The sequence below is a fragment of the Rhinolophus sinicus genome, linkage group LG01 (assembly GCF_036562045.2).
Source record: "Rhinolophus sinicus isolate RSC01 linkage group LG01, ASM3656204v1, whole genome shotgun sequence".
NCBI classification, from domain to species: domain Eukaryota; kingdom Metazoa; phylum Chordata; class Mammalia; order Chiroptera; family Rhinolophidae; genus Rhinolophus; species Rhinolophus sinicus.
Genome location: NC_133751.1, coordinates 183,333,904 through 183,356,348, shown reverse-complemented (window position 1 = coordinate 183,356,348; position 22,445 = coordinate 183,333,904). Strand labels below are relative to the sequence as shown.

General features: G+C 46.3%; 1 protein-coding gene across 4 annotated transcripts in view; it reads right to left on the bottom strand.

The window, feature by feature from the left end:
* Positions 1 to 22,445, bottom strand: part of NRP2 (neuropilin 2) — a 112,267-nt gene that overhangs the window by 40,292 nt on the left and 49,530 nt on the right. For all 4 annotated transcript variants that reach the window (XM_019726888.2, XM_019726887.2, XM_019726890.2 and 1 more), the window contains exons 8-12: positions 14,370 to 14,514; positions 11,678 to 12,027; positions 9,630 to 9,774; positions 5,323 to 5,439; positions 2,253 to 2,393 (exon numbers count right to left, since the gene is read on the bottom strand). In XM_019726888.2, coding sequence (XP_019582447.2) covers positions 2,253 to 2,393; positions 5,323 to 5,439; positions 9,630 to 9,774; positions 11,678 to 12,027; positions 14,370 to 14,514 — 898 coding nt within the window. The remainder of the gene's footprint in view (positions 1 to 2,252; positions 2,394 to 5,322; positions 5,440 to 9,629; positions 9,775 to 11,677; positions 12,028 to 14,369; positions 14,515 to 22,445) is intronic.

Sequence of the window (22,445 nt, the reverse complement as noted above, 5' to 3'; positions counted from 1 at the left end):
GAGACAAATGGAGAGGAACCGAAGCTCTCTGTCACTTGCTAATTGGTGGCCTTGTAGCCTGGACAGGGCTGGCCTCAGACAGTCTTTGAGAAAATCTTCTCAGAAGAGTGCAAGGGAGGAGGCTGAATTATTAGAAAGAACTTGAAGATGGATGCTGAATAAGAGCCAGGAAATCTCCCCATGCTGTATCATCTTCATCCCTTTATTCAAAGGGCCTCTGCCAAGCTTTCCCCTTATATATACACCCAAGCATGTAAACTACAAACACACTCAAACACAAATTGAGACACACACTAACACAAACACACAGAGATTCACACATAAAACACATGCACACAAACACATGCATATACATATTTACAAATATATACACATCTACACATAAAAACACATAAAGCACATACACACACACAAAAAACCCCAAACACTTTGAGAAAGAAACACATCCAAAAACACATACATACACACATAACCCAGAAATACACACATACACACACTATGCATACATACACATACACAGGCCCTACAAATTTTTATTTTCAGATAAAAAGTGGGGGTGGGGAAAACAACCAATTAATTGGGCCAAGTCTCAAAGGAGAGGAAATAAAATGAAAAATCCAGGCTGGGTTATAAAAATAAGTATTTTCTTTTTCCAACGTGCAGGAGGCTCATTATATTAATTAAACATTACTGCAGTGAATGAGAGGAGGGAGGGTGATTAAGGCTGGGACGAGGGTAAGTGTTCTCTCCTGTTGCCCGAGGCCGTGGTGATCTTCAGATATTAATCTCTGCGAGCACTCAAATGCTGAAGAGATAAACACTTGAAATATGAAAATGTTTTTCTCCGGAGCAGACACTGTGACCCTCTGGGAAAGCAAGTGCAGGCTGTGTCAGGAGGCTGGCCCGCAGTGCTCTCCTAGTGTCTGTCCTACCGCCATTCCCTGGGGACAGGAGCAGCAGAGCAGCTCTGGGGAACCCGGCAGAAAGAGGGCACCTTTCCCCTTTGATTGTCTAGTCAGGCAACATTTAATCGACTAATTTTCAGAATTAACCCCTTTCCTCTCAAATGCTTATGGGGACCTAAGGTCCAGCCCAGGGGGTGTAGGAAAATGGAAAGCTAATGCATGGAGTGCTGCAGCCAATGCCTGTGAGAGAGCATATTGCTAAATTATCTGGAATTTTGCAAGCCAGTTGTTAAGCGCAAGCATTATGAAAAATTAAATTACATAAAGTTACAATGAAATAAATGATAGGAGAAACTAAAGGTAATACATTCTCCAAACTCAACACTTCCTAATTATTTTAATACATTTTACCAATACCAATGCTGCCAAAGTTATTTATATCTATTACATCTGTATGATGGAAAAAAACCTATACACTGCAGTATTACTGCACTTCCCAACTCTACCTCCAGCGATGGTTGGTAGCTTGAATTTAATCATAGTAGGAGCATTTACATCACTGAAACTGATCAACATTATAAAGCTGTTTTTTTGTGTTTGTTTGTTTTTAAATCCTCAGAGAGCTGATTGTGAAATATTTACCAGAATACCCCTGTAAAAGCATGTAACAGTGGAGACAGTAGATAACTCTTGTTTCTGCCTGCTTAGAAGGGCTAAAGGCAGCCCCTCACTATAAACAGTGCCACAGAGCTTTCTGAAATCTGACTTTCTGAAGGCAAAAGGGTGGCTTAACAATATTCCAAGGACTGGCAGCAACACTCTTTGAGGTCAAGTGCCAGGCAGCATGGTGAGACACCCATGGGTGTGGCAGTATTTCAGGCCCTTGAGTTGGTTTGCTACAGAAGCAATGATAACCTAGGAGAAGGATCGGTCAGACTCTGAGGCCAGTGGTTTCCTAATGAGCCATTTTAGGAACAATACCCAGTTTGCCGTTGACAAGAGGCTCTGTGATGGTGGCAGTGAGTGCTGGCTATGGGAACAAGGGGACATTGACTCATCCCATCTCCTAGGACCTCCCAATTGCTCTTTCTTTCTTCCTCTTCTTTTATCTTGGTCTCTCTTGCTCCCTCCCAGCTTCTTGCACTGTAATCACAAGAGTGGGTATGAACCACCAACCCATCATTCTGTGGAATGACGTTGTGAGCAAAGACTGTGGTGGTTTGTGGGCAAAGAGCAGAGGATTGCTCTGTGGTGGGAAGTTATGAAGCCTGTCAGGGACTCTGGAGCTGAAAAACATGGAGCAGGCTAGCCTTAACTCTTTCGGCTCTTCATTCACCGCGGGCTTACCTGGAAATGTCCGGTCATTTGGGCTGGAGCTGCTGGCCCAGGTGCTTCTAAGCCACTTGGCATGGTCGTACATCCAACCGCAGGGCTCCTCCAGGAAATCAAAGTTGCAGTTGAATCCTGAAGGGAGCTGCAAATCTTTGTCTAAAAAGGGGGAAAAAATAACCCAGAGGAAAGCAAATGAAATGGATTCAGAGAACGGCCACCGTGGTGCTATTTCAATGGCTGGCAAAGCCTGAGTGCAGAGCAGAGAAAGAAGTGGCTCTGTTTGCTTATTCATTTAACTCATCTTGGCGATTGCTGGCTCTCGGGTCAGACTTTGGTCTCATCCTTCCCAGGCATGAAAGCCAAGTCTGCCAGTGGTTCCCATAGTAAGCAATTATAAATGAGGCCACCAAATGGCTTCAGGCTCTAATCAGCCTCTTCTGTCCACCTCGGAAAGCAGACAAATGTGAAAATCACTGTTCCCTAAATGCTAGAGAAGAGTGTCTCCCCAGTGTCTCTGTGGAAGGCTGGCTCCTGCCAACCTGGCTCTCAGAAGTGATGGGGCAGTCCATTAGCATCCAGAGAGGCTGAAATGCCAGGGAGGTGCTGGCCAGGGAGGAGAAAGTGGCCTCAGAAACAAGCAAGGCTGGTTTGCCACCCTTCACCAACTTGTGATATGTCTCTCATTTCAGAAGACCAGGTCATTTCGGCATCCACAGGGGGAGGCACGGCCAGGTGGGAGATTTGGCATGTTAGGGCAGAGTGAGGGGCCCAGACCAGCCAGGTGCCCAGCTCAGTGCTGACCAGGAGGAAAAATAATTCCACATGTTGCTGAGCACCTGAAGGCCCAGAGAATGTGTTCCTTGTGGAAATCTAAAACCCGACCACACAGTCGCTTGTCCTGTCTGCTCAGGTGTTCACCTGCCTGAACTAGAAGACTGAACCCAAGGCATTTCTTTTTTGGTTCCACTCAGCTCTAAAACTCAGTATGAGCTGGTGCCAAACATGTGATTAGGTGGCAGTGGGTGTGAAGGTGGGGTAAAGAGAGGAAATGGGAACCCAAATTTGGAAATTTGCTGGCAGTGGCTGTGGAGACAGCAGAAAATTGCTGGCTAATGCTGGTGGCAGAGAGGAAGTGAGGTCTCCAGCCTTCTCACTTCCCTTCTTGGGGTTCCCAGGGAGGAATTTGCATGAGAAAGGCCTAGAATGAGGGTTAGAAAGTCTAAAGGGAACAACCGACTTGGTGGAAACAAATTGCTCACATGATGGGGGTGAGGAGGGCTCACCTCTGAGGGGAAAGGCACTGATGGTCTCAGAGGCAGAGTGTCACCAGGCTGTTTGTCCCTCCCCTTCCCACGAGGGAATATTTAATGTTTGCCCACCCATGGCCAAAGTCAGCTTGAATCGAGAAGAAACACATGGAATCTATTACAGAAGCATCAACCTGTGGCTTGGAAAAGTCAGCCCTTAGCCCTCACCAGCCTCTTCTCCCGACAATTTCTGAATTTCCATTTTTCCGTTCAAAAATATGGAGTAATTCAATATACCATAATTCCTCTCTAATGTTTACATGCATACTATATCTCAGGAACCAGATTCCACAAAGAGATCTTTCGTAAAAAGAAGTGAAGGGAGGAACCACCAAAGAAACCTCAAATAAAACAAACCACTACAAACGGGAAAATTATATTAAACTTCTGAACATTTGCAGCAAAACCCTTAAATTTTCCTTTGGACTGGCTTCCTCCTGCCCTCCACCAAGCTAACGCTGCTAATCCAATACCCTATATTAACTCCCTATGCCTTCCACGTTTGGCTCTCAAACTATCTTAAACATGTCTCGGAAGATTCTCCCAGTCTCTTTCTCCTCTTTGTAAAACAAAAACAAGTTCATTAAAATGTCGGAATTCTGTATTCAACTAACCCTGACCAACAGGGTCCCTCCACCCACACAATATACAAAAGCACATTCCTAAAAGCATATGCATTAAATTATCATTTTTCAGTCACACGACTTCAACATTTATTTTTGGCTTCCCTCCCATTCTTCTTCGCAGCCATTTTTTGGGGGGGTGGGGGTGGGGAAGTTGCTCACTGCATTAGTGCAGTTCCTCAGACTGTGAGATGGCTGAATGTGCGGGTTCGAAAGAGTCCACCATCTACCTATGGAGTCGGTGCTACATCTTTATGTCTCCACTTCCCAAGTCTCTTCACCAATCTTCCCTCATTTTATTTAAATGAACATTGAATAAGGATCAGTAATTTACTGTAAATTGTCAAGCATTAAATTCTAGCCAAAAATGCCAGGTGTTCCAAAATTTGTGGTTTGTTAGGAATGTCCTCATACTCGGTAAACTTAGCAGTATGATTTAAAATGTGACGTGCTTTTGGGTTCTGCCAATTGTTGTTTTTAACTAACTAGGCTATGTTTAGAAGATGAGAGATGGAAGTAATACAGATTTCCCATGTGAGGAGACTGACCCAAAAAGAGGAGGCCCTGAGTTGTGCAGGAATGGTTCAAGTGCCTTTTCACATTTCTGCCTTTGTCACTGACCTTCACTCACCTCACGGAGGACGGATGCGCTCTCTTATGGAGTCATAATTATAACATGTTCTCAATCAGCGGTGGTGAAAGGCAGGGGGAAATGTGATTAAGGAATGGTTAACTGCTGAGTTAACCCAACCATTGTGCTCCACGGGCCATGTCACCTACAGGTCTTTACCTGACTGTACCCTGAAGACACCGTATAGTAGGAAAAGGGATCAAGGCTGTGGATTCTAAGATTTGAAGTGAGGGCTACAGAAGGAGACTTCTCGAAGGAGGAGTCCTCTTTAAATGGACACTTATCTCAGCTGATGACCAGAGGGTTCATGTCTGTGGGGCTGTACTGGTTGTCCCAATATCTGAATACTTCTACATTGGTTGTAAATGGCCACTGCCCCAAGCCCCTGAGTACCCAACACCTCCCTGACCTCTGACCCAGAGGACCCCCCAAATCCCTGTTCCAGCCACAGGCCAGCCTCTATTCCAGCTGGTTGGCACTTGTGCCACCCTGGGTGAAATACGACTTTGACTCCCAATTCTCACCATCCTCAAAGCTGCAGTTCTCCCCACACTCCGTGGTCTCCTCGTCAGTGGGATATGGGGTGGTGGTCTCTTCACTCTTCATGGTGGGTCCCAGCGTCTCTACTGTGGGCTTTGTATCTGCGTAAAAGAAAAGGAAGGGACGTGAATGCTGCATGCAGCAGCCTGCATTGAAACCAGCAGGAGGAAGACGCCAAAAACTAAGTTTCCTCTCTAAGTGTGGGGTTATTAAATAAGGAAAAAGAAAGGAAAATGAAGATGAACACACACACACCCCCTCTGAAGTCACCTCTGTGTGCATCAGTCAAGCCAGGAACTTAGACTGAGTTGAACAAGAATGGTTCCAAGCTGCAGAAACAGCCCTGACACAAGCCCAGACCCAAAGCCATGCTCTTTACAGCACAGCAGAGGCCCTGGGGCCGACAGAAGGGCCAGAAAGGCAGTCATGGACATGAATGATGCTGACCCCACGGCAGCACTAACTACACCATGCTCTGTGTATTCCGTTTAAGACAGAAGTGTGGGGGATGCACACACACAAAATAAACTTTGCCCATCAAAAACAGTTTGAGAAAAACTCGTGAGCTTAATGATGTGGAAAATGCTTATCTGTGCACTGCCTCTTGGGTGGCAGCTGACGTGCCTTCTCAGCTCACCCCTGCTTTCACGTGGAACAGACTTTCTCTTTTCAGCCTTCTCTGAGTCACAACTTTTTGAACCAAAGCTAATGCGATTTAGAAGGCCCACCTATAATAAGATAATCAAAAGCACAATCGCCAAAGCCATAAGCAAAGCCAGACGCTTGGGAGGTGTGACCCCAGACACTGTTGTTCCGCGTCTGTGCAAAACGAATAGAAAGGAATATGGATTCAAAGAGACTCAGACTCCACTTGGTGGAAACAATTTGGGGCTGTGCCTTTAGGTCAGGGTGTGGCAAATTTAAATGCTTCCTGGATGCACACAGTTACTATACCCGAGGATGGCTGATTGGGGGTTGGGAAGGGAGTAAAGTGTGGGACAGAAGGTGACAGACCCCTCTTGCAAGCCTGATTGAAAGGAGGCCACCATGAGTGACTCCAGCAGATTGAGGACCCAGGGTGGTGGGGGGAGGTCGCCCCATGTGGCCAGATCTTGCAAAAAAAAATTTCACCACATGACTTTAGAAATCCCGATGGAAACCCTCCAGACTTGTCAATGTTGGCAACTTATTCAAAATAGTATAACAAGCAGCATGCAACAAATCCTGGGCCAAACCTGGCTGGAGGCAGTCAGTTCTGACCCAACTGATTCCTTCACCCATCCATTCACTTGTTTGTTTACTTATGCCAGTCATTCATTCAGCAACCATTTATGAAATGAATGAAGATGTGAGTCAGGCCCCTGGGTGGGGCAAAAAGGAGTCTGGTAACTGGTATTCAAGTCCATGCACTGTGGGGGTGGGGTCTTCGTCCCAGAGCTGCACTCCAATGAGACTCCCCAAATAAGCCCGTGCATTGTTCCTCCCATTTCTATACATGTTCCTTTGCACTATTGTGAGTGATTAGGCCTCTTTGTCAGGCCCCTTCAGGATACCATTGAATAAAACCAGGAGCTGAAGGAAATCACTAAATACACTGAATAGCTTTTTCACGGTCGACTTCCCATCTTTCTGCTATTAAATACTACGCACATCACCTTGCGGACTTCCCTTTGCTGTGTCTGCCTCTTGCTCATAGTAAATAGCAAATAACCTCAAAGCGTCCCAATTTGTAAGTTCAAATTTGTCACTGTGTCACAGAATCTCAAACTCAATTGTAAAGCAAACTCTGGGCAGCAAGGCAAGAAGCAATCATTTGAAACACAAACTGACTAACAGGTGAAGCAGCTCTGTCAAATTATTTAGCTGCAGCAACTCTGCCCAGCCCATGATTTTTCCTGGTATCCTTTTAGGGTAGGAATGAAGAAGTGAATCAAGGAGGAGTCGCAGAAATGGACATGTGAAAAGCAAGAAAGCCACACGGTCTATGAGAGCAGTGTCTGGAAATATTAGATAGCAAAATGGGTTAGCGGGTTGGTGGATCCAGGGGCACCAGGGGCTAGCGAGGCCACAGGAGGGCTGGGTGTGTGACTGACAGTGAGGAAACAGCAGCCGGCCTCTGTGTCCACTGTGTTTGTTCTGGGCGCTCCGAGGTAACTGCCCATTAAACTGCAGCGCTCCCCGCAATTGAAACCAGATGTCCTAGACTTCAAAGGGAAGGAGGCTGGGCAGAGGGTAACAAACTCTAACTCGGATCTTCCAAGGAATTGCCAGGCAGGACTTTGAAATGAGAAACCTGTTGCTGACCATGGCCAGTGTGATTTGGGGCAAGAGTGAAAAGGCCATTTGCAATTGTCCGGTCAGTCATAAAACAGGGTCAGCCTGGGAGAGGCACGGCACAGAGGGGCAGCGGAGACCAGGGAAATGTGAGTCAGCCTCCAGCTAGCTGAGTGACCTCTGGCAAGTGGCCTCCTCTCTCTGGGACTCAGTGTCCCTGTCTTTGAAAGAGGCATTTGCTTGGATCTGTGATTTTTTTCAAACTGTATGTCATACTCATTAGTAGGTTGTAGAATCAATGTAATGGGTCTTGACTATTTTAAAAACACAGACGGTACTATTTCAGAATGCACTCACCTGGTAAGGATGAGCACTGCATTGGGAACCTTTTGTTTCAGTTACGTTTACATATACTAACAGGTTTATTACGGGCCAGGTTGCAGTTTTAAGTACTTTATCTTTGTTATTTTATTGAATCCTCATAGCAACCCTAGGGGGTGTAGCTATACCATTATCATCCCCATTCTTCAGCTAAGGTAACTGTGATGTTGAGAGGCTAAGTAAGTTGTCTGAGGTTATACCACCAGCGGTCAGCAGAGTCAGGACTTGTGCTTGGCAATCTGTCCCCGGAGTCCAGGCACTTAGGGATACACTATTCCCCATAGGCACACACGTGTGTGTTCTTATGTGTGTGTGTACACGTGCACACAGGTGTGCTTACAAGTCAAGTGGGTCGTGATAGACATTTACTTTAAATTTCTATAGATGATGGTTCAAAGTGTTTCAAAGCCACTGGCATAGAAACTCCCATGTCCCCTGTATCTCTAACCCTCTGACGCTAAGGAGGCCATAAATGAAGCCATCTTGTATCACTGTTGGAGGGACAGTTTTTAGCACCTGCAAGTAGACAGGTGACGCACATTCAGCAGGCTCCAGGGAAACATGGCCTGACTCCTACCTATTGGGGAGTAAAGTATCGCCCCACTGAATGTGTTCATTGGGGCTGCTTTCAGTCCAAAGGTGAGAGAGGCTAATTTGGGCCCGATTGCTGCCTATGTGTCTCAACGGGACTCCACCTCTTTGCCATCGTAGCTGGTGCTCAGGCAGCACTTTTCTCCCTGGGAGCCAAAAGCACTTTTCTGACATGCCCTTATTAATCCTTCACCATACTCTGCTGGGGGAGCTGGTGACAGGTACAGCACAGACAGGAAAAGGGAGATACCTGGGGCCCTGGTGGGGAGGGGAGGAAGGCTCAGCCTGCTGCTGCTCCTGCTGGCACTGGGCTCGTGTGGCTGCCCTGAGCTCCTTTTGGCAGGCAGCGAGTGAGCTCCGGGGGAGATCAAGTGCCAGCGCTGCTGAGGAAGGAGGGCTGGTGCATAGAGGAAAGGGGGGCCTGACTCAGAACAGGGTGCTTCCCTGGAAACAAAAGGTGGGCATGCTCAGAGGAGCTTTTCCTTGTTAAGGACAATTAGAGGTGCAGCTTGAACCTGGGCCACCTGGCAAAGGCAGGCATGAGCAAGACTCCTCCTGCCACACAGTGGGATGAAATCCTGTTCCCATCAGCTCACCAGCAACAGGGTCCCTCCTGAGCAAATAAATGCCTTTTACAGATGTGGCTTCGAAACGAAAATGAAGTCTCTTAGCCACTGACATCTGGAGGCCAGATTCAGACATAAACCGATTACTTTATCGTGAGGATTTCTTTTTTTTTCTTCCCTAAATCAACAGCCACAGCTCCTTGGTCTGAAGAGTCAGGGTCTAATTGAATTTGGGTGGGTGGTATGTGGTTACGATTTGTTTTTGAGAGGCTTGGGTTGGAGAGCTGAAATAATCCTTTAAAAAGGACAAAGCACAATCCTTGAGAAATTGTCCCAAGACTAGAGGCTGCGGGGCCTGTGGTTTGAGACAGGAGAACATGACAGGGCCCAGGGTGGGCAAATGGGTGTCCCCTCTGCCTGCATCCATGCTACGGCCTGACCTTCTTCTCCCAGGGCATCTTGGGAAGCCAGGGCCTTACCTGTCCAGTCACAGCCAAGCACCTCCAGCCGCATCCCAATTCCCGCTGGTGACCACCTCTCGGGATACACCCGCACGTACTGTGCCAGGACGGGATCGAACCTTCGGATGTCAGGGGTGTCGTAGTGCATATTCCCTTCAAAGAGCTGCAGGGGAGACAGGCCGCTCAGCCTTTCTTGTGGGAGACCCCTCCTCCGTCACCCCCTTCTTCTCTTTCCTCCCCCTTCTCCTCCCCACCCTCACATCCAACCAGAAGGCAGTGTCACAGTGATTCATGATGGCTGGACATTACAATCCATGGGAGCGCCATTCTCAGACCAAAGTTCTTATTCAGTTGGAAGGTGATTACAGAGCCACAAACAAGGAAAATAGGGAGCAGATGAAAGTGGCAATTGCCAGGCCTCTCTTCTATCCTGAAACTGAAACTGAGGGCTTGGAAAAGAATTAGGCTCCAAATGAGTCTTAAGCTGGAGCTAGCTAGAGAGAAGAGAAGCGAGTTAAGTTTACCTTGCCTGTTTTGAAGCCCACAGTGTCTTAGAAAAAGTTCTAATCTAGTTCTTTTTCTAATGCTCGAAAGTCTAGATTCAGAAAGTCCCAGTCGACTGATCATTCCAAGTTCACTGAGAGCCTGAAGGCAAAGTGACCACCCCCTTCTCTAGGTCAACAACCACGCCCTCTGGTCACACACTGATAGTCTCAGACTGCGTTCCCCAAACCTTTGCTTAGCGGAGGTAATTCCGTCCAAAGAAAACTTGCCTAGAGCCCCAATACATAAAACTGATCACAGGGGGGCTGCCCTGGTTGAAGCAAGGTGGGGAAGCCAACCCAGAGCACACCTGGGAGCCACTGATTTAGGAGAATGTGGGTGTGGGGACAGCTAGGGGCTGTGGCTGATTAGCATTCACGAATGCTGCAGGACCATTCCATTTTGCAGAATGAATGCCCAGGGTCCACGATTCCAAAAGGGAGGCGCTGTCACAGGGAGGGCAGGCTCTGACCCTGGCTCCATCATCTCCTTTCCCAGGCCCCCAGAAGGGTTAAGAAGAGCCAGGGTCAGCTCTCCCTGGGGAAGCCTGTGGTTCAACTTCTCCTTCCACTGAAGGTTCTGGTTACCAAGCCCTGAGCCTTTCCAAGCCTCTGGAATTGTAAGCTGGGAGTTGACATCAGCATTGCAAAACCTCCAACCCAGCCTTTGCCTCTGCGTTAAGAATGAAAACATTTGCTCAGTCGAGGGGCTAAACAGAGACATGTGATACGCCCTTCCTTACTAGGGGCCCTGTACTTCTGAGGAAAATGAGGGGTAACTTAGAAATGAGGATCGGAACGCCCAGCTAACTGGGAAATTCACCTGGAGAGGGACAGAGGTACGATGTCCTCTCCCCTTCCTGGGGCGCCTCTGTGCCCTGTGGAAGGCTGACCTTCACTCCTCTGAGTGAAGATGTGCATGCACTGGCCTGCACTTGTGGCCTGGAGCAAGTTTCTCTCGCTTTTCCACAACCTCAGGAGGAGAGGCGGGAAATATCCAAGAGTCACGACTAGGAAACTACAAAGAATGGTAGCAACTTTCAGAAAAACACAGATATTTTTGGAAGAAAATCCCTGGTTTCTATAGTCTAGCCTCCAAAAACCACATCTTCTTTGGATGTCTGGCCAATTCTGAGGAAACTTTGTCTGAAAGAGAGTAGAAAGGGCATCAAACTTCATAGAAGTTAAGCAGTGGTCAGGCGTTTGGGTTCTGGAGTCAAAATTATGGGACCTGGCTCTACCACAGGCCACACTGTGTGGCCCTCGGCATGACATCCCGCCTCAGTGTGTCATCTCGAAAATGGGAGTGACAAAAGGGTCTACCTTCTAGAAATGTTGTGAGGATTAAAATGATAATAAGGATTAAAATAAGGCATTTAGCACAGTGCTTGGCACAAAGTAATCTGCTAATTAACATTTGTTTTATGGGATTACAAGAGTTTGGTGAATGACTGCCTAGGTGGAAAATAAGCACCCCCAACTTAACCTCTCTGTTTAGGGTAAGGTCCAACGGGAACGGCCTACCTTCGGCTGCTGGGTCCTGGGGTCCTGGATGTATTCCCAGTCCTTGCCGTTTAGACTGTAGGAGACTTTGAACTTGCGCACAAATGCCCTGGCTTCCACCGCAGTGATGCTGTCTCCTCCTCGGGCCCCCTGGATGATGACGCCTTTCACTGTCTTGGGAACTCCCAGGTCCACCTGAAGCCACTCCTCTCCCGGTTGGGCCTGAGGGATCCTAGGGAACCAGCCTGAGCGGCTGCTGACCAGGCGGGCGGCACTGGGGCTCCAGAGGTACTCTCGAGTGGAGGAGGCCGAGATCTGAGAGTCGGCGAGGAGGCCGGAAAGCATCCCCAGCATGTTCGAGCAGGGGGCGTCTGCAGAGAGAGGAGGAAAATACAAGAAGTCAGGGCTCACACCCAAATAACTGGGACCACCCCCCCATCAGTAGGGAGCTGTAAAAGAATCCAATTATTAAACTCTAAGTCAGCACTGGGAGCGAGGCTGCCTGGGTTCATGTTTGCTATGCTACATACTAGCTGTATGACCTTGGGAAAATGATGGAATTACTCTGTGCCTCAGTTTCCCCAGGTTGAGGACTCATAGCAGTACTTACCTCTTAGGGGTTGTTGCAAGGATTCCGTTAGTTACTATATAAAAGTTCACAGCACAAGGCCTGGCCTGTCTAGCATCTCAGGCTGTTAGCCAAGGACTCATATCCTTGTCAGTGGTACCAGTCACCACTGACCCTCCTGGGGCAGGGAGCATAAGAGAGCATTGTTTCCTGGGTGATTGTTTTCCCATCTGGAAGGAAACCTTCCTGGGTTCAGGTCTTTACTTCCACAGTGTTATTACAGCTCTTAACTGCCTTCTGTTCTTCCCACATGCTGTTCCTGCTCCCCCAAATGCTCTTCCCCTCAGTCACCACCAGACTAACCTTTACGCACTACCCCACCCCAAGCTTGAGAGTCAAACCCTCAGAAGGCTGTTCCTGAACTTTCAATCAACAGTCAATTAGGTCTCCTCAGTCACTCTAGGTCAGAGTACTCTGTTCTTTTCCTCCAGACATACATCTCAGTTTATAATTATCCAGTGCCTGTCTTTGTTTATTATCTGTCTTGCCCACTAGCCTGAAAATTCCATGATGTCAGAGACCCCATCTGCTTTGCTCACTAGTCTAGCCCCAACTCCCAGCATGGGGCCTGGCACACTGCAGGCCTTCAGTAAGTTTGTGGAGCAAATGAGTGAGTGGAGAATGCATGAATAAATGGTGTCTGGCAAGGCAGTGTCTACAGTCAGTGTGAATTAAATACTTGTAAACTGAGTTAAAGATCAAAACAACCCTCCAGGTGGTCCCAATTCTTCAAATCCACTGGTTCTCTTTTCAATTTTCTAGAAAAGAAGTCTTAATTAAGTCCTGGCTGGTTAGCTTGTGCTGGCCTGGAAGAGTAACATGAAAGGGACAGGTGGGGTTAGGATGAACCACTCCCATAAGAGGGAAGCCGAGAATTGTGAAAAGGTGACAAGAGCAGAGAATTTGTATTCAGAACACATGGGTTCAGTTCCTGGCTCTGCCACCTCCTGGTTGGGTGACTTTGGGCAAGCTCTTTATCCTCTTTGAGTCTTGGTTTTCTGCCCCATTCACCTCATAGGGTTGTTAGAGACAGTAGAAAAGATGGTGTCCAAAGAAGGGATGTGAAAAATGGAGAGACCATACACATGTGAGGTGTTTTAGCCAGAAGCTTAAAACAAGGTCCCACCATGGAATAGTCCCTCTCAGAGCTATTAGAGCTGGGCGACAGTAAGGTAGACAGATGTACACTGAAGACCCTTCCAAGCCAAAGAAGCAACTTGCTTGCTCTGGGCTGAGTCCACAAGATGAAGGGTTCAGATAGTTTATTAACAGCCGGGACTGGTCCAGCCGCCATCTTCTCTCATCCATACCACTGCACTAGCCTCCTCATGCTATCCCAACTCCCACTCTGGTCCCCCCAATCTGTCCTCCATATTGCACTTCTGGGGTCTCAGCTCACATTCCATGCCTACCCCGTCACTTTCTGTTTTGGTCTCTCTTGGCCCAATGCCAATGAGCAAGCTGTGATCGCTGTCTGGTGCCCTTACCCGCCCCTCTTTACCACGTGATGCCTATGTGCCCTCTGCCGTCATCTGTCACTACCTCCTCAAGAAAGTCGTCCCTGACCTCCAGGACTGGGTCAAATCCCCTAAAATATTCTTTATCTTAGTTTTGATTTTACATGTACTTATGGGTTTGTCTGTTTATTACTATGTCTTCTCAATTTGTCCAGATGCCCCCACAGAGCTGGGTCTGCTGTGCTCATCACTGTATCCATAGCGCCTTGCATAGCTCTTGGCCCCTAGTTGAGGCAGCAGAAAGTGTCATCTGAGAGCTGGGCTCTGAATTCAAACTGCCTAGATTCAAACCCTGACTCTACCACTTAGTGGCTGGGGGACCTAAGTCTCTAAGTCTTGGTTTCCCTGGCACATAGTTAGCATTAAAAAAATATTAGCTAGTAGAAGTAGTAGACATTTAATAAATATATACTGAATAAATGAATGAAAAGACGAACTCTGCTAGGATGTGAGTCCTTGAACCGATCCTTCTGGAAACGTCACGTGGTGCAATCATGCTGTTTGCAGAGACCTGAAAGAGGGAGCAGAGCCCAGGACACAACCCAACCTCACGGGAGCCCCATCTCACCTGTGACCCGGCAGCCAAAGAGCTCCAGCCGGAGGGCGATGCCCGAGTGCCAGGTCTGAGGGCGGACCCTGACGAACCTCGTCAACAGTGGCGTATGCAGCTTGTTCAAAACCACCTCTGTTGCATCATTGTTGGCTTGGAATACCTGTAACATAAGACGTAAAACACGTTATTAAAACCCCTATTTGTAATTGAGCCACTCGTGTAGCCTTTCAAGGCGGTGGGAAAGTTGTGCAGAATTTTATTTCCCTCAAGTTTAAAAATAATCCGTGAGTTTGTTGTTTGGGGGCTTTTTTAGAAGCACCGTGAAAAAAAAATCTAATTTCTCACACAGCTCTAACTTGAAAACAATAAATGGTCTTCACAAAAACTGGAGGCAAAGAAAATTTTGCCTCTGGGCTGAGAGCAAGTAGAGGAAGGCGCCTTGAAAAGGAAAATACTTGAGAAGCTAAGAGAGAGAGAGGGGGAAAAAAGTAGAATATCCTTTAAAAATGTAGCGGAAATGTCATCTTTTAGGGCTAGAGGACCTCACTCACTAGCTTGAACTTGACTGACCTCTCCCTCTTCCTCATGTTGCAGGCATATAGTAATATTTGCAGAGTATTTTATAATTATAAAGTTCTTTCAAATTGTTTTTGTTAGTTACTTAGAGGTCTCTCTGTGCCACGAATGGGTGAGAGAGTGGGGGCACCGTCTACCCTCAGTGCCCCTGTGTCAATCAACACATTCTTGGCTCTCTCTGGTCTTTGTTGTAGGGTTAGGGTTGCAGACAGTCCCCTTGGAGTCCTGCTCTGGCTTCCTCTCACTGTACTCCCCGTCCTGTAATGAAATCCATCCCTGTCCCCATCTGACCAATGCATCTCTTATGGGAGGAAAGGCTTTTCGAATAGCTTCTAATCCAACATGGTGGGAGCAAGTCCTAGCTTACCAGATGGCCCAAATCAATAACTGCCATATGGACCTTATGCTTTTCTGTACTCTCCATTAAAAAAAAAAAGAAAAGTAGCTGGAGCAAGTATATGTGAGTTTCGTTGGTTTTCTTGGATAAGAAAGGAGGGAAAGACCAACTAAGCAACCACTAAATCGTATCTGCCATAGCCATAACAACCAAGTGATTATAAATGTACTCACAGCTGACTCTGTAACAACTAGCAATTTCTCCTGGGTAGGGGGACTAGATGCTTCTTCAGCTCATGATACCTAAAACATGCCAGGTGGTTGAGCATTGACAAGGCTGAGACAAGAGGAATGGGAAACTGGTATAATATAATTAAATATGAATACCTTTGAGACAGAAACTCTGTAAAGACAATTATGTCCACAACATCCTTGAGGTTAAGTATTATTATTTCTACTTTATTGATGAGGAAACTGAGGCTCAGAGATGTCTGTCTGGGTCCAAGGCCCTTGCCATGTTTTCAGGCTTTAGGCTGTGGTTTCCTAGGTTGACTCTCATCTCTCAATACATTTGCATCATTTATGTCAGTGGCGAGGAGTCATGGAGCCCCTTAAGGTCTCCGAGCAGGGGTTGAATAGATGTAGAGCTGCTGTTCACTGATGTGTTCCCAGTATGTTATCATTCCCACTTAGAATGCTCTGGGTAATAGCCAAGAGTACCACGGAAGCTCAGAGCTAATGGACAACATGTTCCTTTCTTCTCCAGAAACTGTTAACTAGGAGCTCTGCCACTTGGCAACTTTGACCTTGCCATATTTCCCACTTGCGAAAGTCCAAAGTTAGAGCCATTTAATAAACAGCACACCACTGATGGGGAAGGCAGACGGCAAAAGATATCACACCTTCTGCAACCAAATGAGAAGGAGCTTGCTTAAGACAGAGGAAAGGAAAGGAGGAAACAGGTTTTCACCAGTCCACCATAATCTGTTCACATCTTTTGTTCTCCTTGCTAACCCCACTGAAATCTGGGGAGCCTCCTGCCCTGGTCCGAAGGCTGTCAGTTTCCTCCTCTACTGCCTTACTGACCACAGGGAGCCCAGAAGCAGGACTGCTGGACCACTCATCTCTCCCAGGTTCAATTTGGCCACTTTCTGCATAGTGACTGAGGATAAAGAGGGGGGAGAAGACAAAGTGAGGGGAGGAGAAGGGCCAAGGAAACATATGGAAAGAGGGTGAGAGCTGTACACCTGGGAGAAGGCCTATGGAGAGAGGTGCCCAAGGCTCTGTGAGCTTAATCTCGGAGAGGGGTGACCGGAAGGAGGGAACAGGGCCCAGGAAGGCCCAGGACTTGCCATGACCATTCCTCAGCTTCCTGGGTACTTATAAAATGCTCTGCAACTCCAACGAAAGGGATGAATCCATTTAGAGAAGGAGATTAATCAGTTCTCCTAGAATCAAGCATCAGGCAGAGGCTTTGTGTTTGTTTTTCATTTTGTTTTGGTAAGGAAGAAGCAACTGCAGCACCTTGCTTATTTTGGATGGGTGCGATGAGCAGTGGGGGAGCCACCACCGGCCAGCTCCCTGAGGATAGTGACCGTGACTGTCTGTGGTCTAAATGAAGAGATGCTAAAGAATGGGGCTGGGTGGAGCTTGATTTGCCAAGTGATTACATAATTGGAGTGCTGAGTGGATTTGAACTTTAATATAGCTGTAATCCACAGCACCCACACCATGCTGGTACTGTTTAGAAACACAGCACGTCTTATGTGTTTTTAATATCTAATTTTATCTTATCTGACCCCTCCATTTCTCAGACTTGGCAGATAATACCAAGAAACTTTTTCTGTGTCTTTGGACTGCCCTTGGGAGGTTGGTGTGTATGTGTGTGTGTGGCTGCATGTGGCTGCATGTGGGAGCACAGCCGTGTGTACATGTCTGTGGAGAGGGTTGGTCTTCCCATGGATGCACATGGTCACAGACTTTTGGGCAGCCCTCCAGGTCTCTGTGTACAGTGACATCAGTCAGGAAGGGAGGCATGCACTCAGTTTATCTGCCCTAGGCCATCAACCTGGCTGCTCAAATTGAACTTCATTCTGCCAATTCCTCTTTTGCTCACCTTCTCCCACCTCTGGAACCAAATGAAGGCTCTTTCAATGTGGTCTCAAATTACCCTTCATGTTTCTGAGCCCAGTCCCTTCTTGGTTCCTTATTTGCTTTTGACCTTGGGCTCATATCTGCCCTCTGCTCTTTGGACCCTTTGCTGAAAGAATACCATCTTACTTTATTAAACTATTTATACACCTTTCACTCTGAGTGTGGCACAGTAGGAAAAAACAAAACAAAACCCAAACACCACTGAACTAGGAGTCAGGAGACAGACTCTGCTGTTAATTAGCTCAAAAATGTGGGCAAATATCTACTTCCCCTGGGCCCCAATTTCCTCCTCTATTAAATGAGTGGATTGTTTGAGTTAATTTGTAAGGTCTTTTCTGTCCCCTAGATTCTAAGCCTTTCTTTGCAAGAGTTTCCAATCTAGAACTGCCCCAAGAGTGTCCACTTTATAACAGGGCGTTTTAGTTACCCATTGTCCCTTACAACCTAAGTGCTTTTGTGGACAAGTGCTGTGGGTTTTTATGTACTTTAAATGGTGCCCAGAATACACGGTGAGTGTCCCACTCAGAGGGAGAGTCTACCTTGTTGATGTTTTGGTTCAACGACAGTTCAAATTATTAATAACAAAGAGTAATAAATAACACCTTAGTCCTTACATATTGTCTTTCACCCAAAGACATCAAAGTGCAATTTATGAAAATCCATTTTTAATGAAATATTAAGCACTCTCTATTTCTCCTGACCCAATGGATTTACAAGGTCTCTATTTTTCTCCATGTATCTCCCTATTTATAGCTGGTAAATGCTATCATATATTATACATCTTTATGACTTTCTCAATGCTTCTGTGGTTTCAGAATCACCCTTCATATGTTTTCTGATCAAATTCTCTGAGATGGATTCTTGGCTTCCAGTCTGGGCATTGCAAGGTAAGGGGTTATGTGCACGGGAAGTGATGCCAGGAAATTGGTTTTATTCCCTATTCCCTGCCGACTCACTGAATCACTATAGGCAAATCAATAAACCTTAGATACTTTGGTTTCTCCTTCAGGAAAATAAAGTCGATAATAGGCTTGCAGATAGACACTAAAGTCTACCAGCCTTCCCTGCTGACTCCAATGCCTGCACAACACCCAGGACAGATGTTAGAGTGGAAGCTATGTCACAAGTAACAAATGGGTCTTTGTTAAATTGGGAGAATTCAAGTTCTGAAAGCCACTGACTCTCAAGTCAAATCTCAAGGCCAAAAATTTTCAGGCTGTAACTTCGCAGTGAGATGCCCATAAATGCTGAGAAAACTCAGTGGATTGTCAGCGTGTGGTACACCCAGGTAGGCATATATCAAATGTCATGATCAAATTATAACATCTGCTTTAAAAGCTGGATGTCATAGATGGTGTACATTTATGTTCATTTTAAAAGAAACTTGCTAATATGATTGCTTTATCAACCAAAGGAAAACCAGAAATATGTTTAAGATGACCCTTGTTTTCTTAAGAAGTGGGGATAGAAAAAAGTATAAATATATATATGATGCTATGTTGAACATAAAGATTTCTTCAGATGTATCTCTGTAAACCAAGTTTAAAAAACGATTCAGGGCATAAAGTGGTTTGGATAATCCATTTGGTGTCTTGCTGAATTCTGAACGTAATCCAACACTTGCCAATTGATTCTTGAGACCTTTGGTTTATTTTCAGTAAGACAATCTGAAATCAGCAGCACTTCACAGATTTTCTGATTTGCACCTCTGGGAGAGGGGTGGGGGCATCTGCCAATTAAATTGGCTGCTATCCAACATCCCAGTTTGGTTATTATCTACATGTCCCCGTCCCAACCAGGAAAAGAAAATCAACATGTCTTGACCATGCCTGAGAGGTTATAGGACATGAACTATAATACTATGTAAAATAAAAATGTGTATATATATATATATATATATATATACATATATATATGAAATGTATTATAATATATATACATATATTATAATACATTACATGTATACATATTATACATAACATATACATATTACATATTATATATAATATATACATATAATATTTAACACATATATTATATATGTAGATATAATGTATGTTATGTAATATATATTAATAAATATCTAGCCATAAAGCATCACTGAGGGTTTCTGAGGTCAACTTTTCTGTTTTTCACCCCATCTCTAGTCACCGCCACCTCTCCCTGATGACCCATCCGTAAGTCCCTGTTGAAAACTATGCCATGACTTTGGCACTGTTGAGAGCAATGAGTGTTCCGCCTGCCTACCTTGGAGGCCTCTAGGCAGCGGGATTTTCTGCTAGGCCTAAGTCCTCCTATGCACCATGAATCTCTGCCGTCAACATCCGGGTGTCCGGGACAGTGTAGAGCTCTACATCCAACACCACACAGCCCTTGAGCTCCTTGGTGGAAAGAGGCAGTGCAGGCCCATGATGTTACCTGGCTGTTAAACCTTCCTTAGCGAGGCAGGCCCTTGGTTGACAGATGCAGACTCGCCTTTGAGCACTGCCTTCGATTTGAGTATGGCTTCCGTGTTCAGTCTGCACACACCTGTCTCTTCCTTTCCTATGGTGTGACCTATAGTTTATTTCTATTTTGCTGTAAATATCTGAATGCAACCAGCTCCAGGGACTGCAAAGAAAGCAGGAAATTTTTCAAAGACAGCACAGTGCTGGGGCCCTGAGGTAAAAACTGTGCAAGAGATGTTCTTCCTCCTCTTCCTTTTTGAAAATAAATATTTCTCTCCACTAATAAATGTTTCATTGCACCCAAAGTTCTCCTTTTCAATCTGCTTGGCGCAGACACTCAAGGAGGAGGAAAACAAAGCAGGCAGAGAAGAGAAGTGGCAGGAGTGAAGGGCAGACACTGGGGAAACCAAGAGCAGCACATTTTAAAAATTCGTCTCAGAAACAATTGTTCCAACTCATCCTCACTGCAGAACCAAGTGCCTGTCCTCCCTCCCCACCCCCTTCCCTTACATTTTCTCTGAAACCAGCCATGGGATCGACGTGTAAAAATAAATGGTTAATCAATGGATGCCATCCTGTTTAATTACTTTGTTGCATCAAACAGGCAAGGGGTGGTGGTGGGGTGGGGGCGGACACACTTGGGGAAAATGACGTTGAGGTAATGGACTTTTTTGTTCCTTTTTGTAAATCATGGTCCTGACATTTCTCTCTTAAAACTCCTCCTTAAAGACTATAAAAAATTATTTTTCAAGCTGCTTTCGTTCTAGTGGATGTGGGAACTTAGCCAGACAGAGTAAGAAGGGCTGTGTCTCTCTCATATATACTATATATGAGGGAGATAGAGACTTGGAGGGAGGGTAAGGAAGGGGGTAGGACAAAGAAAGTTCCCTCACCACGAAATGCTCATTTATGACCATGATGCCCTCCTATCTCCTCTTCCTTTACTTTCGGGCTGTTTTTGTCATCAAGCACTTTTGCTGATGTGAAGCAGGAGATGGAGAAGCAGGAGCGTGTCACGGGGTGTAGGGTGGTGGAGGCCGGTGGGTTTCTTTCTGGGGGGGGAGGTGGGGGGGATGTGCTTATCCCCATCTGTGTGTGCCTTGTGGGGCCCTTAGATTTACTGCAGGATTATGTTACCCCCATCGAGACGCTGAGCCCTGGAACACAGCATACTAACAGGATTAGGGTTTCATGATTTGAGACAGGAAAGCATCAGGGAGGAAAGGAGAGGAAGGTCGCTCAGGGATTTGGGGCTGGAGGGGAGATGGGGTGGGGGGGAGAGTGCAGCATCAGAGCAATGAGGGGATGGAGGGATTGGCCAACATCCTCCTGTAAAGGTTGGGGGAGAAACACAGGCATTCTAACTGGGTGGGAAGGGCCCTCCACACTGAAAAGCCCCCTAAAACAGACACTGCCGCATTTTTTAAGGAGATGCCTCTAATTTGCAGGTGGGCAGAAGAGAAAGTGAACGGGTCAAGGGAGTGAGGTTCCTGAGCCTATCAGCCACCTGCCTTCAATCTCTTCAGGGGGGAATCTGAGCAAACCAGAGCAGGGAAATGGTGACGGCAAACAACCTGACCATCTATCAGATGAAGTGCTATCTCCAGGTCTCATCTAGAGACTCTAGAGCTAGGGCAAAGAGAGTGTTTTCCCAGCCCAAGCAAAACTGTGACACCCTTCCAGATCCCCTGCTTATTTGCTCTGTCCCTCTGTGCACAGCAGTGGCCTGGGAAACACGTGGAATTTAGCATCAGGCTGAAAGCGCCAGGGAGGCTGGCCTCAGCTCCCGGAGACAATTCAGCACCCACGAGAGTTGGGTGAAGCCAGCCATGGGAGCCTGACAGAGAAGAGGTTCCAAGCTTATGTATAATGAAATTTTCCCTAGAGCTTCCTAAGTGGAGAGGCTAAAGGTCTGAGCTCATCCCACGGCAAATGGATAAGAAACAAACTTAATTACCTAGGGCCCTGGATTCTCCTCAGTTATAATTGAGGGGGGCAGAGAAACTGGGGGACCTGAATTTAGAAATGGTACTGGCCCTTTTCTGAGCACACATAGCTCTGGTTAGACGATGCAATCACATCCACGACTTTTGAAATCCAACGTCCATTACTAGCTGACAGTTTGAGTCGCCGTCCTAATCTTGTATACAATAAACAAAATTACAACATAAAAAGGATAAGGGGAAGCCAGTCATCCACTAGGAGGTTTAAAGAAAAATGTATTTTGGAAAACTCAAAATTATTAATTGGAGGAATGATTGCACGCCTTAGAAAAGCGCGAGGTTAAGAGGGGTCACGTTTATCTGAGGCAGCTCAAGTGCAGGCCCCATCAGATGCAGGGAGAGGTCTGGATGACTTATCAGGTCCCTTCCAGACCTCTGACTTTAAAAGAGGCAGATAAATATCCCATGGGGCCTTGTTACTTTTTAAATTGACAACTTGCTTCTGCTCAAGAAGAGCTTTGTGGGTCTAATACATTAATTATATCTGCAGAGAGCTTTCCATCTAGAGATCCCAAGGTGCTTTGCCAACAGTAGCTGCAGCACCATTCCATTTGGGTGAACGGAAACACTGAGGC